This window comes from Cervus elaphus, chromosome 7, assembly GCF_910594005.1.
Source record: "Cervus elaphus chromosome 7, mCerEla1.1, whole genome shotgun sequence".
Taxonomy (NCBI): domain Eukaryota; kingdom Metazoa; phylum Chordata; class Mammalia; order Artiodactyla; family Cervidae; genus Cervus; species Cervus elaphus.
In genome coordinates this window covers 39856005-39880103 of record NC_057821.1, presented here as the reverse complement: position 1 = coordinate 39880103, position 24099 = coordinate 39856005, and the positions used below count along the sequence as shown (strand labels likewise).

The following is a 24099-nucleotide window of genomic DNA, read 5'->3' as shown; positions in this document are numbered from 1 at the left end:
TTCTTCCTGCCAACTACAAAGGCAACAAGAGGCTCAGATGTTACTAGGAGTTGCTAAGAAGCACTTTGCTATTGAAAAGAGTAAGACAACTAGGTTTCTTAGAAGACATCAAAATCTCTTCTCCTGAGGGGTTTATGAATTGTTTGAAGGTTAGGAGATGAAGTTGTATTTTTCCTCGGGATAAGAGCCTGAGAACCTGGGAGTTTGAAATTAACCAGGTAAATACTGGAGCTGCTGCTGTATCCTCGTCAGCTCTCAAGGATATAACAAATATTTATCAAGGACCTACTATGTGCCAGACACTGCACCAGGTACTGGGGATACAGCAATGGGCAAACAACATGGACAAAAATCCCTGCTTTTCTTTCATTCCAGTGGGAGAGGACAACACAATAAACAAAACAAATAAAGGAAATACATGTGGTACATGGTACTAAGGAGAAAACTAGAACAGGGGAGAGAGAGAGAGTTTTAGGTGAGGAGGGATAATCAATACCTGTGATTTTAAATAGAGTGGCCATGGAAGTCTCCACTTAGAACGTGGAAACTGAGTGAAGACTTACTTGAAAGAGCTGAGGGAACTAATCAGGCAAGCATCTGGGGAACAAGCAGGACCGGTAGAAGGCTCAAAAGCCCTGATCTGGGAGCGAGCCTGGTATAAGCAACATCCAGGAGCCAGGAGGACTGGAGGGGAGACAGAGGGAAACTGGGAGGAGATGAGGCAGAGGGCAACGAGGAAGGGGCAGGTCACTGGGGCCTTACAGGCCATGAGGATGACCTTTGCTTTTTCCCCGGGTGGGATGGGAGCCATCGGGAGCTTTTGAGCCGAAGAGGGACATGGTCTGATTAGGTCTTGAGTTTTTTGTCTCTGGTTGCTCTATGGACCGCGCTGGTAAGATACTTGGCATCCTGCTGGGCACACGGTATGCATTCCAGGAATGCCCATGTTTGGTGTCTTCCAAATACATGCAAGTTATCCTCGATTGAAATTTGGAACACTTACTACAGCCCCAAAGTAGCACCTTCATTAACATGTGGACGGTTTGTGATTCATTCGTTTACCAAATTTTTATTAACGGGTGCCACAAGGAGCCAGGCACTGTCCATTTTAAGCACTGAGGACTCAATGGTGAATGAATAAGCTAGAAAAAGTCCATGCCTCAATGGGGCTTTCACTGGAGTGATAGGAGGGCAGAAAACGAACAAATACTATATAAATATACAAATACACATAAAATGTCAGGTGGTAACAAGTGCTAAGAAGATCGAGTACATAAAAGGTTACTGAGTGCGGGCCATTTTAAATGCAATGGTCAGTGATGTACTTCTTTAGCTCAACAATAGTTGTTCAGTTCTCACTGAATCAATGGACATGAATTTGAGCAAACTCCGGGAAATAGTGAAGGACACAGAAGCCTGGTGTGTTGCAGTCCAGGAGGTCGAAAAGAGTCGGACCTGACTTAGCAACTGAACAACAACTCTATGGGCAGGCTCTGTGCTAGGTTCTGAAGCATTTTCTATACAATCTCTGCCCTCAAGGGACTTAGTCTGTAGTGGGCAAAATTCTATGGTGGCCTCTAATATTCCTGCCCCTGGTGCACACACCCTGCATAATCCTCAAGACCTGTGACTGTGATATGAGAATCACTCCTTTGATCGGGTCATGTTGTATGGCAGAGCTAAGAAAGGGAGGTTACCTGCTGAGTCTGACTGAATCATGTACGCTCACCCTGAAGAAGAGATTGAAAGCAGGAAAGGGACTCAATACCAGGAAGGTTCTCTGCTGCTGGTTTTGAAGATGGAGGGGGACACAGCAGAAAGGCTTCTAAAAATTGAGAGTGACTTGAGGTTAACATCTACTGAGAAGACAAGAGACCTCAGTCCTACAACCACAAGGAATTGAATTATGTCAACACCCTGAGAGAGCCTCAGAGCAGATTCTTCATCAGCCAAGTCTCCAAATCAAGCCCAGCTGACACCATAATTTCAGCTTGTGAGAGCCTGAGCTGAGAACTTGGCCATGTTGTGCCAGGTTTTCACATTGGCAGAACTGTGATATAATAAATCAGTAATATTTTAAGTAGCTAAATTTGTGGTGATCTGTTATCTAACAATAAAAACAAAAATCAACTCTAATAAGACTTCTGGTTTCTGGTCCAGCATATAAGAAGCTAAAAGTCACCTCTCTGTCCTAACAACAAGTAAAAAACTGAACAAACTTGAAAATCAACTCTTTTTAAATCTGTAAGAGAAGGGAGGTCACAGGACAAACTGCTGCCCCCAGAATTAGAGAGACTGACAGGCAAAGAAGAAGAATCACAACTTACTGGAGCAGAAACCTTTGCGGAAACCAGGGCTAGAGTAGGGAACTTGAGCTGTAGTTGACAAATTGCTGGAGGCTCCATGCAGATAAGACTAAGAGATAAAAACTCCAGAGGGACCCAGTAATTGGGAGCCACTCCACATTTTTGTGAGCTTTGCCTTCAGAATCTCTGGCAGGTCCTCACAGTGAGTTTCAGAGAAAAATCCCCTTGTGATTCCAGCAGAACAGGAAAGGGAGTCATTTTGAAATACACCTGAAATACGTTCTGCACTTAACAAACTCTGTTCTCAGGAGAAACTGTTTAACCAGAGCTAATCTTCAAGGGTTTTTATCAAGGACTAACGGATCTTGGGAGAGAAAAATACTTAACTAGCTGGCTTGAGCCTTCCACGTGACAGGAGAGAAATACCCAATTCCAGAGCCCACTCCAGTCATCCTGCCCTACTTGAAAATTAGGAGGGAAACTGAGAATTACGTGTGAAGTTCACAGTTCAGAGGCATAGGTGCACTAAAAGACCAAGTCCTAGGACTTCCTTGGCAGTCCAGTAGTTAAGACTCTGTTTCCACTGCAGAGGGTGTGGGTTCGATCCCTGGTCGGGGAACTAAGATCCCACGTGCAAGGTACAGCCAAAAAATCTTTTAAAAGAAAAAAAAGACTGAGTCCTAATCGTAGGATGATAAAAAAAAAAAAAATGCTCCCCTTTCTGTCACCCCTTAACACCACATCACTGAAGGCCTGTTTATGGGAGTTGTTTTTTTTAAAAAAAACTCAGAATACCACATCCAGCATTGAATGAAAGATTACAAGACTGACTAAAAGGCAAAAAACACAGAAGAGACAGATCAAGCATGAGATTAGGCTGAGATATCACAGAGATGTTAAAATTATCAGGCCAGGAATTTTAAATAACTATGATTAATATGATAAGGGGTCTAATGGAAAAAATAGACATTGTGCAAGAATAGGTAGGGTAGGGATTTTCCTCACAGTTCAGTGGTTAAGACTCTGTGCTCCCAATGCATGGGGCCTGGGTTTGGTCCCTGGGGAGGAACTAGATCCCACATGCTGCATGCTACAGTGGAGATCCTACATGCCACAGTGAAGATCAAAGATCTTCAGTGATGCAGCCAAGACCCAGTGCAACCAAATAATACTTTAAAAAAATGAATAACAAAGATATTAAAACCTTTTAATTTTTTCTTCTTTTTCTCCAGGGACACGGTACATTTTCAGTTCCATGGCACTTCCCCACTCCTCCTACTGATGCTTCATGGAATTACCTCCCAAATAACCTAGAGTCTCTGGGTCTGCAAAGGAAGAACTTTAGGGCTAGCTTCATGTGTGTGTGACCTGTGAAAGATCTTAACATTTCACTGTTGCCATCTTGAAATTATTTATAATTCATAAACAAGGTGCCCCATGTTTTTATTGCACACTGGGTTCTGCAAATTATGCAGTCAGTCTTGAACGCAACTTAAGACAGTGGTCTAGCCTTCCATTTTGGACTGGGGTCCTTAATAACTGTGTTATTCCTGGGCTCTGCAATTATGATTCATCGTTCCATTACAAAGGTGTGATTGAGAACTTAAGAGAACAACTGAATTTCACTCTTCTGTCAGGAGTCACAATTCGTGCTGTAAGACTTTGATTGGTGATCACATAGCTTGGGTTGGGATGATTCCTTTAAGGTCAAAAGAAAGCTTATTATATTTGTAATGTGTCGTCACTGAGGCTCCATTGGCCCGGTGCTCATTATTGCAATTCCACAAACATTTATTTTCCTGCAGAAAAATTTCTAAAGATTTCCACATCTTTGGGCCCTTCCAATCAATTTCTGAATGTGTGGTGGCATTTCCCCTGGGAATAGTCAGTTGGCTCAGATTCCTGTTTCTCATCCTATTTGTATTAATATAGACTTTCAATCCATAAAAATCTGTTCTCATGAGGAAGTAATTAAAAGAAATGTGGGAGATTGTTTGTGTGGCGCTGGGCCTGCTCTGAATGATGAAATACATCGTTTAAAATTCAAGACTTCGGCCGAAAGAGGGAACTCTTCTCATTTGCTGGTTGGCCAGACCAAAGCATTTCACTCCTCACTGGGGGTGTTTCGAATGGATGGGCAATACTCTCCCTCAGAGTCATCACACCTCTTCAAGAAAGCTTTCTACTTTCCAGATTTGACATCAAGAGATACATACCTTACTCTTCTCTCTCATCCCACAATAATCAAATAGGATAGTTTCAGCCTTTTCAACTAAAAACAGTCTCCCAACAGAATGTCTAAACATTAAGAAATTATTGAGTGCGGATGGAAAGCAGAATACAAATGCTCTAAACTTCAAATGGAAAAAAGATTTCTGCATGGAGGGAAAGGTAGACCAGATGAACTTCTGCTAATTTCAGAGTTAATAAGCTGGTCAGGGAAACAATAAAGGGCAACAGCCAAAAGGCCTTTGGGGAAATAAAGGTTTGGGGAAAATCTGCTAGAAAACAACGTGCTGATGTAGCCACATGGAAATGGTTGATGGGAATCTCTGCAGTAGATGCAGATTTATCCTTAGTCTCAACACTGTTTTCTTCCCTTCTTGGCTTTGCTCATGGCGGCTGTTCTACCAGTCCCCTTCAGCTAGTCACTTCCCCTCATTCCTCTAAGCCTTTCTCTTGATGTAATTTCCTCCAGGAAGCCTTCCCTGCCCTCTCTGCTGCCCGGTCCTGGGTTGGGCCACAATGATTCAGCACTGCTCCACAGTGCTCCCCAAACTCACTGTGCGTGGATCTTTGTTAAAACAGGCTGTCTCCTGCGGCTTCCCCCACTGGACTGTAAGCTCCTTGGGAGCAGGTGTGGTGCTTTATTTAACTTTTGCACACAGCTGCAGCTTCTTACTAAACCTTGGTGGGATGACCATCTGATTGGCTTCACTGCCTAATCGCCTTCCCAAGAACTGTGACCACCAGAACCTTTCCACGGACGAGGATGTAAAGGACGAGGCACTGACTACACAAGAGCTCAGAAAGTGAACTCTTCCTGGTGAATGAAAACGGCAGCTGGTCAAAGCTCAAATGTGATCTGAAGAGGAGCATTTGCTATCAGACCACACCCATGGACTTGGCTAGTTCTTCCTTATTTGAGGGTGTGTCGCTTCCTTTTGTCAGATGTCACACTCGCCCCATGAGGAGGAGCTGTTTGTTTCTATTTTTAACGTTTTGTTTATACATTCTAATTTTAACGGAGTGGATGCCTGGAAGGTCCCTGAGCCTCCTATTGGGTGAAGGGCTTGCGTTACAGATATAATGGTCTCTGGGTACAAAGGGCGTAAATGAATACAGGGTATGAAGGTAAACAGGAGACAGCCACTCGGTTCATCACACTCTAGGCTTTCCTGACAAATGCAAAAGTGGACAGATTTTGGGAGCCAGCAGAGCCGTGGGCTTTCAGTTAGAACTGAATTCAAGGCATTCCCTGGTCCGGGGGTTAGGACTCTGTGCTTTCACTGCCAGGGGCCCAGGTTCAATCTCTGGTTGGGAAACTAGGATCCTGCTAAGTCATGTGTTTCTGTCTAAAACAAACAAACAACAAACTAGATTCACATTCTAGTTTTCTCAGCTTTTAGGCAAGTCACTTCAGTTCAGTTCAGTTCAGTTCAGTCACAGTCATGTCCAGCACTTTGCGACCCCATGGACTGCAGCACACCAGGTCTCCCTATCAATCACCAACTCCTAGAGTCTACCCAAACTCATGTCCATTGAGTCGGTGATGCCATCCAACCATCTCATCCTCTGTTGTCCCCTTCTCCTCCCGCCTTCAATCTTTCCCAGCATCAGGGTCTTTTCCAATGAGTTCTTTGCATCAGGTAGCTAAAGTTTCAGCTTCCACATCAGTCCTTCCAATGAATATTCAGGACTGATCTCCTTTAGGATGGACTGGTTGGATCTCCTTGCAGTCCAAGGGACTCTCAGGAGTCTTCTCCAACACCACTGTTCAAAAGCATCAATTCTTCGGTGCTCAGCTTTCTTTATAGTCCAACTCTCACATCCATACATGACTGCTGGAAAAACCATAGCTTTGACTAGATGGACCTTTGTTGGCAATCTTCCATTGATAACTTTAAATGGCATAGTTTATATACAAAATACTTAAAAATAGATAATCAATCAATGTTTCCTCCTTTGTCTCTGTACCTGTTTGTCTCAAGGTCACTCACTCAGCAGCCTCTCTCTGGCAACTGCTCTTTGAAGACTATCTCAATGCTTAATGGCTTAAGAATCACCTTGTTAAAAGGCAGTTCCCGGGCCACACCTCCAAAGACCATGGAACAGTGGGTCTGGGTTACAGCCCAGGAAGTGTCATCTTTAACAGCTGTCTCAGGTAATTCCGAGTCAGGTGGCTAGCTGTCCACACTTCTGGAAGCACAGTTTGAAAACTTCAAAGTCTTTGTCTTAGCACTAAGACGACTTCCCTTTCATCGGCAACAGCCTAAAGAAAAACCCCTTTACACCAAAATATTTAATTAGGTGCTCTGCCCTGTTGAGGAAGTGTTGAGGTTAAAAAAAAAAAAAAAACAGACAGTAAGCTGAGGAGGTGTGGAAGTGGTGGAAGAGGGTGGGGAAAGCTGATGGTTATCATTGGCTTACAGAATGCTGTCTACACTCCTTGGGGAGTGTGAGCAGGGAGGAACTGAGCAGATGGCTTCTGCTGGACCTGGACACGCAAGAGGTGAGACTGATGGGACAGCTTCCAGCTTACATCACCAGGACTTAGTGTGTGTGCTAAGTCGCTTCAGTTGTGTCTGACTCTTTGTGACCCCCATGGACTATAGCCTGCCAGGTTCCTCTGTCCTTGGAATTCTTCAGGCACGAATACTTAAGTGGGTTGCTATGCCCTTCTCCAGGGGATCTTCCAGACCCAGGGATTGAACCCCTGCCTCTTGTGTCTCCTGAATCGCCACCTGGAGCTTAGAAGTACCACTTCATTTTCTTCCTTTATGGGCTACAAATTCCCTCTCCATTATATCCATTCAGGTGTAAACATCAGTACTCAAACACAGCCCTAAGCTAAACAGAAGAGGCTTTGCTATCACCGGTGGTTTAGGGTTGCCCAGGCCCGGTGGCTTCATTAGAATGGGAAAGGGAGGGCTGAGTAGACATCTGCTCAGCCTGCCCCTTCCAAAATCCCCTCTGAGACTTAGAAAATCCACGGGCTCTTGGGCTGCCTTGTCTTGCCAGGTCCTCAGGCCATTTTGCAAAGAACACCGGGCAGGAGTTGCCCTGTAGGCTGATAACTATCTAGGTGCAGGCTCTTGCTGGAATTTCTCTCTGGATTCTTATTTCCCGCCCTTCCTCCTCTCTGAACACCATAGGGATCTGAAGTTCACTGCTCTTTGAAGAAGTGCAGTATGTTGGTTTCAGGGTTCTCCCCGCCTATGCAGCTTCTTCCCCTGGGTTCTCACCACCAAGTCTCCAGTACAGAAGCCAGATGGTTTTCTCAGCTCTGCGTCTATTGGTGAACATTTATTTTTCAGTTGTGGCAAAATACAGGTGATGTAAAGTTTGCCGTCTTAAGCATCTTTTAAGTGTACAGTTCAGAAGTGGTAAGTATGTTCATTGTTGTGCAGTCCATCTCCAGAACTCTTTGCATCTTATGAAACTGAGACTCTACACCCATTAAACAACCCCCTGTTACCCTCTTCTCCCAGCCCCTGGGCACTCGCATTCTGTATTCTGTCTCTATGGATTTGACTGAGACATACAGTATTTGTTCTTCTGTGACTGGCTCGTTTCACTCGGCATAATATTCTCCAGGTTTGTTCAAGCTGTCACGTGTGTCAGAATTTGCTTCCTTGTTAAGGCAGAATCACATTTCGTTGTATGATAGGCCATGTTTTGTTGATCCATTCATCTGTCAGTGGCCACTTAAGTTGCTTCCACCTTTGGGCTATTGTGAATAACGCTGCTATGAACATGGTGGACAAATATCTCTTCAGATCCTGCTTGCAATTCTTTCGGGGCCCTTGCCAGAAGTGGAATTGCTGGTGGCTCAGATGGTAAAGAATCTGCCTGCAATATAGGAGACCTGGGTTCAATCCCTGGGTCAGGAAGATCCCTCTGGAGAAGGGAATGGCTACTCACTCCAGTATTCTTGCCTGGGAAATCTCAGGGACAGAGGAGCCTGACTGGCTATAGCCGAGGGGTTTGCAAAGAGTCAGACACAACTGAGAGACTTACACTTTAACTTTTTCAACTTTTCATGGTAACTCTATGTTTAATTTTGTTAGAAACTACGATATTGTTTTCCACAGTGGCTGCACCATTGTACACTCTAACCAGTGGTACACAAGGGTTCCAATTTCTCCCTACTCCATAACACTTGCTTTTTTCTTATTTTTTAATAGTAGCCGTCCTAATGGGTATGAGGTGGTGTCTCCTTGTGACTTTCACTGGCATTTTCCTAATGGTTAGCGGCTGAGCTTCTTTTCATGGGCTTGTTGGTCATTTGTGCATCTTCTTTGGAGAAATTCAACAAACATTTCTTTGTCATCTGTGAGTTGCCTATCTAAGGGCTATTTCCCCTTGTCCTCTGGCTGACCTCTGATTTCACTTCTCCCTGATGTGGTTCGGGGATAAGTCCTGATTCATCGAAGTCAGTGGTTCTCAATCCTGGCTAATCCAGTGTGTTACCTGAATGATGCCCTGGAAACCTCTGGATTTATGATTGTTAGTGGTGTGTCCAAGGCCAAAATGTCTATGTAGAAAAGAGGTAGAAATTGCTTGTATTATTCTATGCATGAAAGAGAACACTCTAGTCCAAGGAAGGAAAAGAAGACAAACAGAAAGTTACTTGAATGCTTACAAAGTGATTAATAATACCCTAAGAAGAGTGTGAGCTAATAACTGGCCACCGGAATTCGCCACTGTGGCTATGTTTATCTATGATGATAGAAGAAAGGAACAGAGCCATGGTTCTGAACAGACTTCAACCCTGGACTCTCATGGTGAAAGTCTGGTACTCTATTGTCCAAGGGTTTTAAGTTTCACTCAGATCACAGGGGAGACAGAAAACTGGAAACCTTGGACAAGCTGGGCTATCAAGAGCTAGAGCAATGCTTCCCTGGTGGTCCAGTGGTTAAGAGTCCACTCTGCAATGCAGGGGACATGGGTTCGATCCCTGGCCCGGAAAGATCCTCCTTGCCATGGAGCAAGTAAGCCTATGAGCCACAATGAGTGAGCCCATATGCCGCAATTACTGAAGCCCTTGAGCTGTGTTCCCCAAGAGAAGCCACCATCGCTTGCCACAACTAGAGAAAGCCCATGAGCAGCAATGAAGACCTGGTGCAACCAAAAAGTAAATAAATAAAGAGCCAGACCAGAACTGAAAGCGTCCTGAACTGAATCCTGTATCTGCCTCAAACCTTCTCTGCGGTTCCCAGCCAAGTCCTGAAATCTGGGTCAGTTACAGAGTTTAGATGCAACACTAGAAAGGAAAAAAGTTGAGTTCATAGTACATTCTGAGTCCAAACCACATAAGTCTTTAGAGATTAAATTTAACACCTTGACGTGATACCTGAGCCCAAACGAGTAACTTAGTTAAACTAATAGCCAGCCAGGTAGTACCGATCAGATTACCTGAGGCTCAGATATATAGCAGAAGTAACCTTCTTTAGCTTCTTCTTTCCTGGATCTGGGTGTTATCAGATCAGGCATCATTTCTGCTATGGATTCCTTCAGCTGCACCTGGAGAGGGCCTTCCGAGTATGCACTGGATATCATCACTTAGTGAGTCCCAGAGGTATGGCTGGATGGCTGGATGAGGGGTACAGGGGATAGTCTGTGGCTGGTTGTAGCTCTCTACCTATTTCCAGCTAGAGTCTATGCTCCTTATGGACAAATCCCAACATATACCAAAATGCTTAAAGATGACATAGTCAGCTACTAGCTGACGGCCCTGTGTGACAAGAAACAGCCATAGGGAGGTCTGATTCAATATAAAATAGTAAGAAGGGTATGTGTGTCTCTAGGAAACCATTAAAATAGAAAACATGAGAAGTCTACTTACCATCAACATTTCAGAATTTGCTTTCTATTTACTCTTACAGATAGTATCAAATTTTGAAATGAACATGGATGAGTATAAAGTTTATCCCCACTGCTGCATGTGTTCCTAGTCGTGTCTGATTCTTTGGGACCCCCATGGACTGTAGCCTGCCAGGATCTTCTGTCCATGGAATCTCCCAGGCAAGAATACTGGAGTAGGTTGCCATTTCCTACTCCAAGGGATCTTCCCAACCCAGGGATTGAACCCACATCTCTTGCATTGGCAGGGAGATTCTTTACCCCTAGTGCCACCTGAGAAGCCCATCGAACGTGCTACCTGTCAATAATTCACACCTGGCCTTGGAAATGGCTTGTTTGGCTTTGAGGTCTCCACAATGAAGCCACGGTCCCAAAACTCCTCAAAAAAAGTGATGTGTGTAGGATGCATTTCAGTGTCAGAATGAATAGGAAAAATTCTGGGGGGAAAAGTGTGAGAAGGAGAAAAGTTCATGAGGTCTTCATTCAATGGAATCAGCATGAACGCAGGTTCTGACACCATTTATTTGACGGAAGAAGCATGGTACTCCTCGAAACTCTACCATGAAGTCTGTAAAGAACCTTGAAAATTAGGGGATGTTAAATCTTAAAACTCTAAATGAAGAGAAATCATACCTATGTGTAAGTATGTTCAGGATTACTGCTAGAATTTTGTGGATACAATAAGGCAGATGTAGAAAATACAGAACACTTGAGAAAGATGAAAGACAGCCACACATTCAGAGTTAAGTGCTGGGGCTCTTAATCCGGGAGGCTGAGTCTCCCGGTCAAAGTATAAATGCTGAGACTTCCCTGGGGGTCCAGTGGTAGGGACTCTGGGCTTCCACTGCAGGGGGCACAAGTTCAATCCCTGGTCGGGGCACTAAGATCCGGCAAGCAGTGCCCAAACAACAGCAGAAGCAACAAAGCCGAGCACAGTGAAGGTGTAAATGCCACCTTGGACAGAGAGCTCCCGTGTCCGGAGAGAAAAGGGTGAATGTGGGGCTGGAACTGGCTTGCTGGTGAGATACCTCATGTCTGGAGAGAACCTCTGATGGCTGGATAATATGCAGAGAAGTTTCACTGCTGGGCTGTTCCTGGAAAGGTGAGGGGGATTCAACAAAGGGGCATAGTGGCTCTCGTGGCACTTCTGGGCAGGCCCTGGAAGGCATTGGTACGAGCTGCTCTTTCCCACAAGCCCACCTTGGGGCGCGGATATACTGCTGCTGCTAAGTCGCTTCAGTCGTGTCTGACTCTGTGCGACCCCATAGACGGCAGCCCATCAGGCTCCCCCGTCCCTGGGATTCTCCAGGCAAGAACACTGGAGTGGGTTGCCATTTCCTTCTCCAATGCATGAAAGTGAAAAGTGAAACAGAAGTCGCTCAGTCATGTCCGACTCTTCGTGACCCCATGGACTGCAGCCTACCAGGCTCCTCTGTCAATGGGATTTTCCAGGCAAGAGTACTGGAGTGGGGTGCCATTACCTTCTCTGGCAGATATATTGAGATACAATTAAGGCAAGGCTGACCTGAGTGAGCCCAGGTCGGTCATTCTTCCCTAAACCTGCAAGAGACACTGGCTCATTGGAGTTCTTTACCCCTCCTCTGCCTCCCCCGCGCCCAAAAAAAAAGGCCACACACAAAGACTGACAGAAGGGGAATTATCACTGGAAAAGCACCCAAATGTAGGAACTTGGAGTGACAGAAGACTGCGAGGGAGGATGAGAATTGAAGGTAAAAATTAAAAAATGAAGACCCAGAAACAAGAACACCAAAGTAAAGGGCAGAATGGAATCATGGGGGAAAAGGAAAAAATATGAAAATTCAGGCTACCAGAATAGTATTTCCAGCAGCAGACCTGGGGCTGGATAAGTTTGGAAAACACTGTACCCTGTATCTAACCATTCCCTTTATTTTGCAATTTACATTGCAAAATAGCTTATTGATGGCTTTGAGATCTATTGCAATAAAGAAACCCATTTAACTCATAAATTTAATTAAATACGGAACCTCTTTTTCCACATTACCCCCGGTAACATCCTATAGGACTAGAATTCTACACTGTATGTTTGTCACATGCTTATATACATTACAGTAAGATAAGTAAATACCGTGGTTACAAGAAAAGTGTTTACTTGTAGGAAAAAGCATGATAACAATGGGAAAACCAAACTTGGTTAGGAGTCAGGAGAGCTGACATCAGCTGCTGACTCTCCGATTCTGCATATCTATGTAGAAAAAACACTGTGTGCAGTTTATGTTGCTGAAAATCCAAAAATCAGAGAGGATTCCAACGGCAGCAAGGTTTAGAATTCTGGTTTTTCTCCTAAGAAGATTAATCACTTATCCAAGTTACTTAACCTCTCCAGGCTTCAATTTACTTATTTAGAAAGTGAGGGACTTATACGTCAAGATTTGTGTTATCCTGTGTGTGTGGCTTTTGTGTGGGTGCGCCAGCTCAGTCATGTCTGACTCTTTGCAACCCCGAGGACTGTAGCCCGCCAGGCTCCCCTCTCCATGGGATTTCCCAGGCCAGAATACTGGAGCGGGTGCTCGCTTTGGCAGCATATATACTAAAACTGGAACAATCCAGAGAAGATTAGCACGGCCCCTGAGCAAGGATGACATGCAAATTCCTGAAGCACTCCATATCTTTTTTTTTTTTTTAAATAATACTGGAGTGGGTGGCCATTGCTTACTCCAGGTGATCTTTCCGACCCAGGGATTGAACCTGTGTCTCTTGCATCTTCTGCACTGGTAGGTGGATTCTTTACAATGGCATCAGCTGGGAAGCCCTTTCTTTGATCCTACCAAACTTGAAAACCTTTTGTATCACAGGAGCTCTGATAATCAAAAAAAAAAAAAATCCTTTCAATGGGTAGCAGGTGACTCTCCTCCCACTCTTCAAAAAAAAAAAAAAAATCAGACAGTGTAAGGACTTCCCTGGTGGTCCAGGGGTTAATTGTCTGCATTTCAAAATGAAGTGGTCTGGGGACTAGGATCCCACACGCCATGTGGTGTGGCCAAACAAACAAAAAAGTCCAACAACTTATTAGTAGTTTGACACCTCACTCAAAACTCAAAGGAGCCAGTCATTTTCTTCTTTTGTGGATCTCTGAGTACAGACTGAAAGCCAGTTTGTGCTGCCTTGACATAGGGTGTAAAGCAAAGTCCTTGTAATATGAACACATGACGGCTTCTAGGAGCCTGACCTTGGACTCTCTTGAGGCTCCTTTAGATGAAAGTCATAGACACCCAGGGGGCTTCCCCGGTGGCTCGGTGGTAAAGAACCCACCTGCCAATGCAGGAGACGTGGGTTCCATCCCTGGGTCGGGAAGAACCCCTGCAGAAGGGAATGGCAACCCACTCCAGTGTTCTTGCCTGGAGAATCCCATGAACAGAGGAGCCTGGAGGGCTACGGTCTACGGGGTCGCAAAAGTCGGACATGACTGAGCCACTAAACAATAACAACAACACAGACACACAACTCAAACTTGTTTTAGAACAGGAAACTTGTCAGCTCAGATAAACGTGACATCCAGGGTGATACCCAGCTTTAGGAATAGAAAAACTGGGAGACCCAAAGACGTTACACGGATGTCATCTTCCTCCGGCTTTCAGCTCTGCTTTCGTTTCTGCGGGCGTTGTTATTGGGCACGTTCTCCCTACACTCGAGCACAGGTGGCTTCCTGCAGGTCTAAGCTTCACGATCACTAACCTCTGTGCTTAAAAACAGAGGTACTGCCTTATCCCAAAATAGTTCAGGCAAAATAATGATTGCTAAGAGAGACTGAACACCTATCGTGTGTTCTATTGCATACGTATAAACTTATGTGGGTCTCACAAGTTTAGAAAGTGGGTACTATTAAATTTCCATTTTACAGAAAGAAACTAAGGCTCAGAGAGATTAAACAGTTTATCTACCGTCTGTCTATGTGACCTTCACCAAATTACTTAGCTTCTCTGTGCCTCAGTTTTCCCACCTGTAAAAATGCCAATAGCAACTACTGGTTGGACAAAAGTTTCTTTTGGGTTTTTCTGTAAGACATTATGGAAAGCATCTTACGGACATACATAACATCTCACAGAAAAACCCGAATCAGCCTTTTGGCCAACCCAATACTTCCTAGGTTATGATGAGGATATGAGTCTGTGTGAGAACTGAAGGCTGGTACCCGGTGTAGAGTCTCTGCATCCAATGAGAAGCCATTCATTCTTGGTACCGTTTCCACTTGCTACTCTCTTATCCTCTGCCTCTGTCCCAGTAACGGTCCAAAAAAACTCAACCTCATACACTCCCTGGTCTGTAACAGCATTAGGTAAGACAGAAAGTGTCACCGTGGGTCACAGCTAAGGATGGAGGCAAGGATGCCTACAGCAGCCGCGCGAGAGCAAAGCTGGGGCCCAGATGTCATATCTGGGTTGGTCCCACAGTGCTGGAGGTGAGAGCCGAGTCCAGGCTCCCCTGGGGCACAGATGGGGGCAGTGGTGAGGCCTATGCCCTGGATGGCAGGCCCCAGGCGCCAGACAGGAAAGCCTTTAGCTGGAAGCCTCTTATGCTGCTCCTGGGGGGACAGGGGCCAACTTCAGAGTGTGTCCACCGGAGAGCCGCAGGCAGGAGCCCTTCTCCCCGCGAGGGAGACGGTAATGAGTCGACCTGGCTGGGAGAGAGAGCATGGAACCCAAGCAAAGGTCACATCCTGACGGGAAGCCTTTCATTGGTGGTGTGTACACGAAGAGATGGTGCTAAGCAGTATTCATAAATTATTTGGCACGTTCCATAACAAAGATAGGATCTTCCAGACATATGCCCTGGTATCCCCTAGCCCCCGCAAAATACTTCCAAACTCAGTTGTGAAATATCCCATCAAATCAACCCTCAATAATTGGAGAAGCTTTTCTCATATTCTGACCAAGTGCTGGGTGCCTGGAGCCAAAACTCTTCTAATGTTTCATGTTTCTCCATCTTGGTTCTTTGAAAGTAGTCCCTGTTTCTGGCCTCTTTTGACATACAGTCTAAGATTCATGAAAAATAGCTCCAGGTGAAAGCTGCAGTGTCTTTCTCTTGAATATTGTGCCTCTGTTTGACCGGGTACCGCACAGGAGGGGTGTCCCCCGAGTGGCTGAAGCTGGGGGAGGGGACGACTCGAGTAATCAGTGCCAAGATGCCCAGCAAGGTCCTGACTTAACCACAAAGCAGGTGCCAAGCACTGAGAGGTGTCAAACCACAGGAAACGGGGACGCTTCCAACAGCAAGCGTCTCTGTATCAGGGAAGTGTGTGTTATGTCCACGTGACTCCTCCTCCCATAAAATCTGTCACCGCCACAATGATGGGAAAGGACTAAATGTGGGAGGGGATTATAAAATGTTTCACTGCGGGGAGGATTTCATTGTAACAACAAATGAGCATTGTCCAAAGAGGGCACTTTTGACCTTTTTAGAATACACTTACTACTGTGGTGTTTAGCTAAATGTAAAAATATCAAAAAATACCCCGAGATGCTCTAAAACTCAGCTGAGCATCACTGACCATCAGCTGTCATCTTGCCTTCTTTACACAGTCCCCAAACGCTGACAGGCTACAGTGACAGAAAAATAGATCCTAATGCCAGGACCAGGAAGAATCAATACTTAAAGACAAATGTTTACCTTTAGTTTTTTAATTTGTTTTGGATGAAGTGGACCAGCATTGATGACATCAATCAATTTGGAATGAATCAATCTGGAATTCTAGGGTGATGTCATCTCTTCCAATATCTGTTCTGTTCTGGCCACTGGGCCCCTTTCCCCCAGCCCCACCCCCCAGCATGTTCTTTCCAGAGCACTCACCATCCTGTGCTGTATTCTTCTGATTAGCTTGTCCATCTCTACACCTGACCCCCGACCATCAGCGCCTGGGAACCTTCACATCCTCACGGCTTCCCACCCTGCTCAACACAAAATGAGCACACAGGAAATACTCAATGATAAAATGCTTGCCAAAAAAAAAAAAAAAAAAGAAATTTAAAAGGTGTTTTTAATTGATTAACTTCCTGTTCCAGTATGATTGAGTAAGCTCCAATTGGCCCATCTTTCTACAGAAAACAACCGTAAACTCTGAACGTACACACATCAAGAAATTTCTTGGGCCACTAGGTTTCACTGATGAACTCTATCAAACATTTAAGAGGAAATGACAACACTGTCACACAAATTCTTTCAGGAAATAAAGCTGGAAGGAACATTGCCCAACTCATTGTATGAGGCCAGCATAACCCTAATGGTAAAACCTGACAAAGACATAACTCTCTTCTCTTCCCCAAAACCCTTATGAATTAATAGGCTTTGTCCATAATCAGAATGCATCTGAATATCCTCATGTGTTCAACTTGTACAGACAGTGCTGCTAGCAAATTTAACAAATTCAAATAATGTATTTCTCACTGACTGGTCAGAGAAGAAAAGTTACTAATTTTAAGATTTACATTTTAGTGTCCACCAGAGGGGACTGGTACAATTTTGCGGAAATTAACTCCAAAATGTAATGGAATTGGCTTTCCTGTATCATCACTTTTCATCCCTCCAGATTTATCCATCAGCGGTTTGAAAATGGAAATAGATTACCCAGCACAGGGAACTACACTCAATATTTTATAATAACCTATAAGGGAAAAGAATTTTTAAAAGATGCATGTATAACTGAATCACTTTGCTATATATCTGAAACTAAAACAGTGTAAACCAACTCTGGTGGTGGTTTAGTCACTAAGTCGTGTCCGATTCTTGTGACCTCACGGACTGTAGCCCACCAGGCTCCTGTGTCCACAGGATTCTCCAGGCAAGAATACTGGAGTGGGTTGCCATTCCTTCTCCAGGAGAATCTTCCTGACCCAGGAATTGAACCCTGGTCTCCTGCATTGCGGGTAGATTCTTTACCGACTGAGCCAAGAGGGAAGCCCATAAAACTAACTACACTTCAATTAAAAAAAAAAAAGGCAACCCTGCCACTTCAAGAAAAGAATCTCATTGGATCTCCTTGTCCCTTTTGATAAAAACTGTTCATCCGAGGCCAAGTCGTAGGCTAGCTTCTTGACCTAATTGAATATTTGGCGGGACATTGATGGACAGGTTGCTCTTCATATTGGTGGGCACTCCTATCCAATCAGCTATGGGTAGAGAGGGTCGGGCAGTAGGAAACACGGCGGCCGAGGGCCAGCTCCTCAGCAGGGCCTGTGGGGGGCGGGGGGAGTGGGTTTTCCTTAGAAGGGGCGGTGGGCATGGTAGACAACCAGGACGGCTCAGCACGGTCGCTGTGGTGAGCCCTGTCAGCCTCCCTCTCACATTTTCTACATAGTCTTCAAGAAGACATTTCATCTCCTTATCAACTGTAGTACACCACCGGGGGGTGGTGGTTTAGTTGCTAAGTTGTGTCCAACTCTTTGCGACCCTATTGACTGTAGCTCGCCAGGCTCCTCTGTCCGTGGATTTCTCCAGGCAGGAATACTGGAGTGGGTTGCCATTTCTTTCTCCAGGGCATCTTCCTGACCCGGGGATCGAACCTGGGTCTCCTGCATTGCAGGCTCCTTTACGGACTGAGCTGCCAGGGAAGCCCCAGAAGCCCCGGAGCGGTCGCTGTTAGTGGAGCCCTGGCCACCTGCCTACCTCTCGTCTCTCGGTGGCGGGTGGAGGATGGTTAAATTGCCATCATCAGTGGGTCTTCCCCGTTTTTCCGAGGTATATGGAATACTTCCTCAAAAGGCACATAATTCACTTTCAGTGAGGTCTTCACCCCACTCGCCAGGGAAGGTCTGGATGAGGCACAGACAAGTTGTGATGCTTTGGGTCCTGGGATCCAGAGAGAGTGTGTCTGAGTGGAGGGAAGACGTATGACTCTGAACCACAGGCCTTAGGAAACGCCAAGGAAGAAGACTGTGAAAATCAAGTCCAGAGGGCAGAACAAGGCCAAAACCAGGAGACAGTCTGAGCCTCAGGAATTGGGCAAAACAAGAACAAACGGAGGCTGACGCGGGCGCTGCTGACTGGGCCTCTGCTTGCTTTTATAGACGCACCAATGGCGAGGGGTGGTGGGTAGCGCCGGCCTATAGGCACCTGATTGAGGGTGCCTTTTTGAGGTGCCTTTTTTGAGGGTGCCTGATTGAGGGTGATTTTCAGGAAAAGCCCATTCCTTTTCCTTCTCCAGTTATTTGTGGTTCAGTTCTTTTGTCTCTGACCTCTGGAGAGGCATTCCAACTCTCCTCCATCACCTGGGAACCTCTTACTTTATTATTTTTTTAAATTTTATTGATTTTTATTGCAGTGTAGTTGCTTTACAAGTATGTTAGTCTCTCTGTACAGCAAAAGGGATCAGCTGCTGTTACATGTATCCCCCTCTTCTTTGTATTTCCTTCTCATTCAGGTCACAGGGAGCATTGAGGAGAGTTCTCTGTGCTACACGGCAGGTTCGCATTAGTTATCTACTTTACACACAGTGTCAATAGTATATATAGTCAATCCAATCTCCCAGTTCATCCCACCCCCTCCTTTCCCCCTTGGTAGCCATATGTTGGTTCTCTATGTCTGTGTCTCTATTTCTGCTTTGCAAATAAAATCATCGGTAACATTTCTCTCGATTCCGCACATATGCATTAATTTCCAGTGTTGGTTTTTCTCTTTCTGACTTCACTCTGTATGACAGACTCCAGGTCCATCCAGGTCTCTACAAAAGGCACAGTTTTTGAGGGACCTCTTTCTTTCTGTTGCGATGATTTCCTCTGGCCCATCTCAGACTCTCCAGTTCCTCTAACAACCCAGTATTCAGAGGAGCGGGGCTCGAGCGCTTAAACCAGCTTGCTTTAAAGAGCACGACCCAGAAGGTGAATTTAGCATCTCCGTTACAGGTTACTGAACCTATCCCCTTAGCACCATGTGCATGCCTGTGAATTAGAAACAGCAAAACTTGTGTCTTTGGAAACCCTGCTCACTATCCGCAGCCTGATCATCTACCCAGGAGAGGTAGCCGTTCACAAGATCACTTGTGATCACCTCTCTGATTTGTTCCCATGTCATCTGGGGAACTCACACCCCATTCTTCTGGCTGGATAATCCACATGGTAACAAGAGATCTCTTGATACGTGCTGCATATATTCCATATCTGGCCTGAAAAAAGACATACACGCAGCTCTAGAGGCAAACATGATACCACCAATGATTCCATATAAGAGAAGGTCTCTTGATTGGCTCAATGGACCCGGAGACCTTAAAATGTCATTGTCCCCAAGAAAAACATTTGTAACATCAATCCACAGTGCCCTGCTCACAAATGACCAAGTCTGAATCCGCATCTCCACCTGAGACAACTCAGAATACCCGTGATGTCGCTGACCTGAGGATGATTTCTAAGGATAGGGTGATGGTGGGGGAGGTGGGGGCTGTTCCCAGAACCCCTATTTGGGATGATACGTTTACAGATGGTGGTTGGTCCATGATGCCTGAAATCGTATCAGTGTTACATGATGGGAGCATCGAGGCAAAATGGGCTTCTGTGGACTGGTGCAGGAGCCTAGCTCTCTCTTTTAGCTTCAAAGAACTACAGTCTTTTTCTAGAATGTACATTACATCTATGAAAATGCTTTGTAAATGAGAATCCTATTATTGATAAAGCATCTGCTGTTACCTAAAGCAGACCCTCACTTTTCAAAACCAGTTTCCTCCCCCAGGAAAAAGTTTTGCTACTGCTTCTGAGGTGCTGGCTATTTGGTATTTTTCCAACAGCCCTCAACTCTGAAATGTTTACACCAGCTAGACACACAGCTAATAGAGAACCAGCTGCTTCACCTGAAATCTCCACCTATTCACTTAATCAATGCAACCTTAAAGCAGGCATCATCTTGGTCAAGCCATCACCTCAATTCAAGAAATAGTTAAAGTGTTTGAAAGTGAAAAGTGGAAGTGTTAGTTGCGAAGTCATGTCTGACTCTTTGGAACCCCACAGACTGTAGCCTGACAGGCTCCTAGGTCCATGGGATTTCCCAGGTAAGAATACTGGAGTGGGTTGCCATTCCCTTCTCTAGGGGATCTTCCTGACCCAGGGATCAAACCCCTATCTCCTGCATCGCAGGCAGATTCTTTACTGTCTGAGCCATGATGGATCTGTCACTGGTTAAATGCCAACTTAGGATCAAAGGAATTATTTATTGAGTGCCTGGTGTTTGCAACATATGGGACAGATTTAGATGGACAGAGAAAAACGCCATCACAAAAGTTCTTCAGATTACCACTGATCATAAAAAGGCAAGCAAAATAATTTCTGCCACGAACTGACTGTGGTGACTTATCTCTATATTATGTTAACAGAAATATCATCCAGCCCTCTAACACAAGTATATATATAGAGCATTCCACTGGAGTTCAGAACTTACACCAACACAAGTCTTTCTCGGGGACGTCCCTCCCAGTCCAGAGGCTAAGACTGCACTCCCAATGCAGAGGGGATGGGTTCAATCCCTGGCCAAGGAACTAAGATCCCTCATGCCACAAGGAGGCCAAAAAAAAAAAAAAACGTCTTTTCAACAAATAGTGCTGGAATAATTGGGCAACCTCACGCCAAAAAAAAAAATTAACCTCAACCCATACTTCATGTCATAGACAGGAGTGAACTCGAAACGGGACACCCAAAAATATATAACTTGTAGAAGAAAAGGTAAGGAAAAAAAATCTTATTTATCTTGATCAAGATTTCTTAGAACACCAAACAAAAAAACACAAACCTTTCTCAACCAACCAAGTAGTATTTCCTGTGTGCCTATAGCGGAGGAGATACAGGTACTAAGAGAAGTACTGACCTTTTGAATAAGCAAAGCTGATTGCTTTTGTTTTTCAAGTAACTCAGAATCCACAGTAACTCCATCTAAAGAGCCATCAAAGGAATTATACGTTGAACTAAACTGACATCCACCACAAAATCCTTTTTCTCTCGAACTCTATGAAGTTTCCTTCTCTGTGCCTCTAAGTAAATAGCTACATGTAAATAGAGTACATGTAGCAACAATATACACTCATATATATTTTTCCACATCTATTGTCTTATTTAAGAGCAAGGGGTTTTGGAGTCAGAATTGAGTTTCATTTGTGGCTGCCAGAGTAAGTAAATGTGACCTTGGGTAAATCTCTTTAGTTATCTGGGTCTTAGTTTTCTCATCCTTAAAATGAGATTCATAATAGAAATTACCACTGGGTCGTTGAAAGGATTAAAGGTGCTAATATTCACAAATTTCTTAGCACTAGGAGTACATAATCCATCAATGGTAGATTTCATTATTATTCTTTAATAATGGCCCCCACCTTTGTTAAGTCTACCAGGCAGTTACAGTCATCTCTGTCGAACAGATAAGATTAAGTCATTGATCCAGGGCTCAGCAGGGGCGGCTCCAGGGCTTCTGGCACAGGTCCCAGGACTCCCAGCACACCCCATCACCCCCAGTCAACCTTGTAGACTTTTACAGAATGGGCCGCGCTGTCCAGCACAAGAAGAGAACTCTCCTTGGTGAAGGTCAGCGCCACGGGATGCGAAAGACCGTGGGTGATGATGGGCTTCAGCACTGGAAACTCCTCGGGTTTGCCCAGACAGAGGACAGCCGGATTGGAAGTATCCGCAACCACGACGTTGCCCTGGTGATCGAAGGCCACGGCGGAGGCGGTGATCTTGGAAGGGAAAAAGAGGCTCAGCCCGAAGGAGTCCACCTGGCCGATGAGCTGCATGGTCGCGCTGAACACCTTCACCGTGGTGCTGCTGCAGGCGCCGGGCCCCAGCGGGTGCTCGAGGACCGCGATGGCCCCGGTGAGCCAGGATACCGCCACCCCCCGCGGGCGACGCAGGTGAGCCTGCAACCGTTCGGTCCTCCGGAGGATCCCTTCGGGAAAGTCGACTTCCAGGAGGTGCAGGGACCCCGCCTCCGCGTCCGTGACCAAGACCCCATTCTGCGGGGTGGTCTCCACACCCCACGGCAAGCAGAAGTGGCCTCCCAAGACGAGTTTGATCTGGCCGAAAAAGTCAAACACTTTGAGGGAGCGGTCGCCGGCGTCGGTGACGACCACGTGGCAGTCGTTGGTGACCGTGACGTCAAGCGGGTACCGAAGGTCCTGGGCAGCATCCCCCTTCTCTCCAAACTGATGCGCGCAGCCTCCCCCGGAGTCGAAGACCTTGACTCTCCTCTTGCCGTCGTGCACCACCACGACCCGCCCCGTCTTGGGACACAGCGCCAGCCCGGTGGGGTTGACCAGGGTCCCCCAGCCGCCGAAGGCGTGCTGGCAGGTGAGGACCCCCGGGGCGGCGGGGGCGGCGCGCGGGGCGGCCGGGCCGGGGCGCAGCGCGGAGCCCAGGAGCTCCAGGAGGTGGAGCACCGGAAGGCAGTCGCTGGTGTCGCAGCCGCGGCAGGCCCGCCGGCAGAAGGGGCACTCGAGGGCCAGCGTCCGCGGGTGCGCCAGGGCGGCCACGCAGGCCAGGCAGACCACGTGGCCGCAGGACAGGTTGCGCGGGCGCCGCTGCTGGCGGTGGCCGAACCGCTCGAAGCACACCTTGCACTCGAGCAGGCTGGTCTCGGCCTCGCGCAGCAGCTCCCGCAGCTCCGGCCGGCTCCCTGAGGCCTCGGCCCCCATCGCGCGGCCCCCGCCCCGCACGCTCCGGCCGCTCCGTCTGCCAGCCGAGCTGGACGCGGCGCCGGCGCAGCCCGGGGTCACGGTCATGGGGCGGGGCGCTGGGCCTGACGTCCACTTTGGCTGGGCGCTCGGCCGAGACCTGCTGCCCCCTGGTGGGCGCGCGCGGCACTGTATCCGGATCGGCGGACAGTGGATTTTAACAAGCGCTAATCCACGGAGGAGAAGGGGACGACAGAGGATGAGATGGCTGGATGGCATCACCGACTCGATGGACATGAGTTTGAGTAAACTCCGGGAGTTGGTGATGGACAGCAAGGCCTGGCGTGCTGAGATTCATGGGGTCGCAAATAGTCGGACACGGCTGAGCGACTGAACTGAAACTGATCCACAGCCTAGACAGCCTATTAAAAAGCAGAGACATTACTTTGCCAACAAAGGTCCATCTAGTCAAAGCTATGGTTTTTCCAGTGGTCATGTATGGATGTGAGAGTTGGACCATAAAGAAGGCTGAGCGCCGAAGAATGGATGCTTTTGAACTGTGGTGTTGGAGAAGACTCTTGAGAGTCCCTTGGACTGCAAGGAGATCCAACCAGTCCATCCTAAAGGAGATCAGTCCTGAATTTCCATTGGAAGGACTGATGCTGAAGCTGGAACCCCAATACTTTGGCCACCTGATGTGAAGAACTGGCGTATTGGAAAAGACCCTGATGCTGGGAAGGATTGAAGGCCGGAAGAGAAGGGGACAGCAGAGGATGAGATGATTGGATGGCATCACCGACTCAATGGACATGAGTTTGAGTAGGCTCTGGGATTTGATGATGGACAGGGAGGCCTGGCGCGCTGCAGTCCATGGGGTCACAAGTAGTCGGATGTGACTGAGTTACTGAATAACAATCCAGAGCATGTGGTCAGACTTGTAATCTTCACACCAGTCCTGGATGGAGCAAATTCCCTTCACACTTGAGGAAACCTATTGGGGACAAGCAGGTGGTTCCCTGGTACCCAGCCAAGTGCCCTCCAATTCCCTGTCAGCAGCGCTGGATGCTAGGGGCTGGGGCTGACCAGGTGTGAAACCTA

The 24099-nt window shown here is 46.5% G+C and overlaps 1 protein-coding gene and 1 non-coding gene across 2 annotated transcripts; one reads left to right on the top strand and one right to left on the bottom strand.

Moving 5' to 3' along the window:
• Positions 1–12936: 12936 nt before the first annotated feature.
• Positions 12937–13043, top strand: LOC122697861. Its single transcript, XR_006342194.1, has one exon. It is a non-coding gene; the product is annotated as a U6 spliceosomal RNA (small nuclear RNA).
• Positions 13044–21674: 8631 nt separating this feature from the next.
• NHLRC1 (NHL repeat containing E3 ubiquitin protein ligase 1) lies at positions 21675–23093 on the bottom strand. The gene has a single exon (XM_043908447.1). It carries the CDS (start codon positions 23020–23022, stop codon positions 21838–21840), a length of 1185 nt encoding a protein of 394 aa, XP_043764382.1. The 5' UTR covers positions 23023–23093; the 3' UTR covers positions 21675–21837.
• Between the last annotated feature and the right edge of the window lie 1006 nt (positions 23094–24099).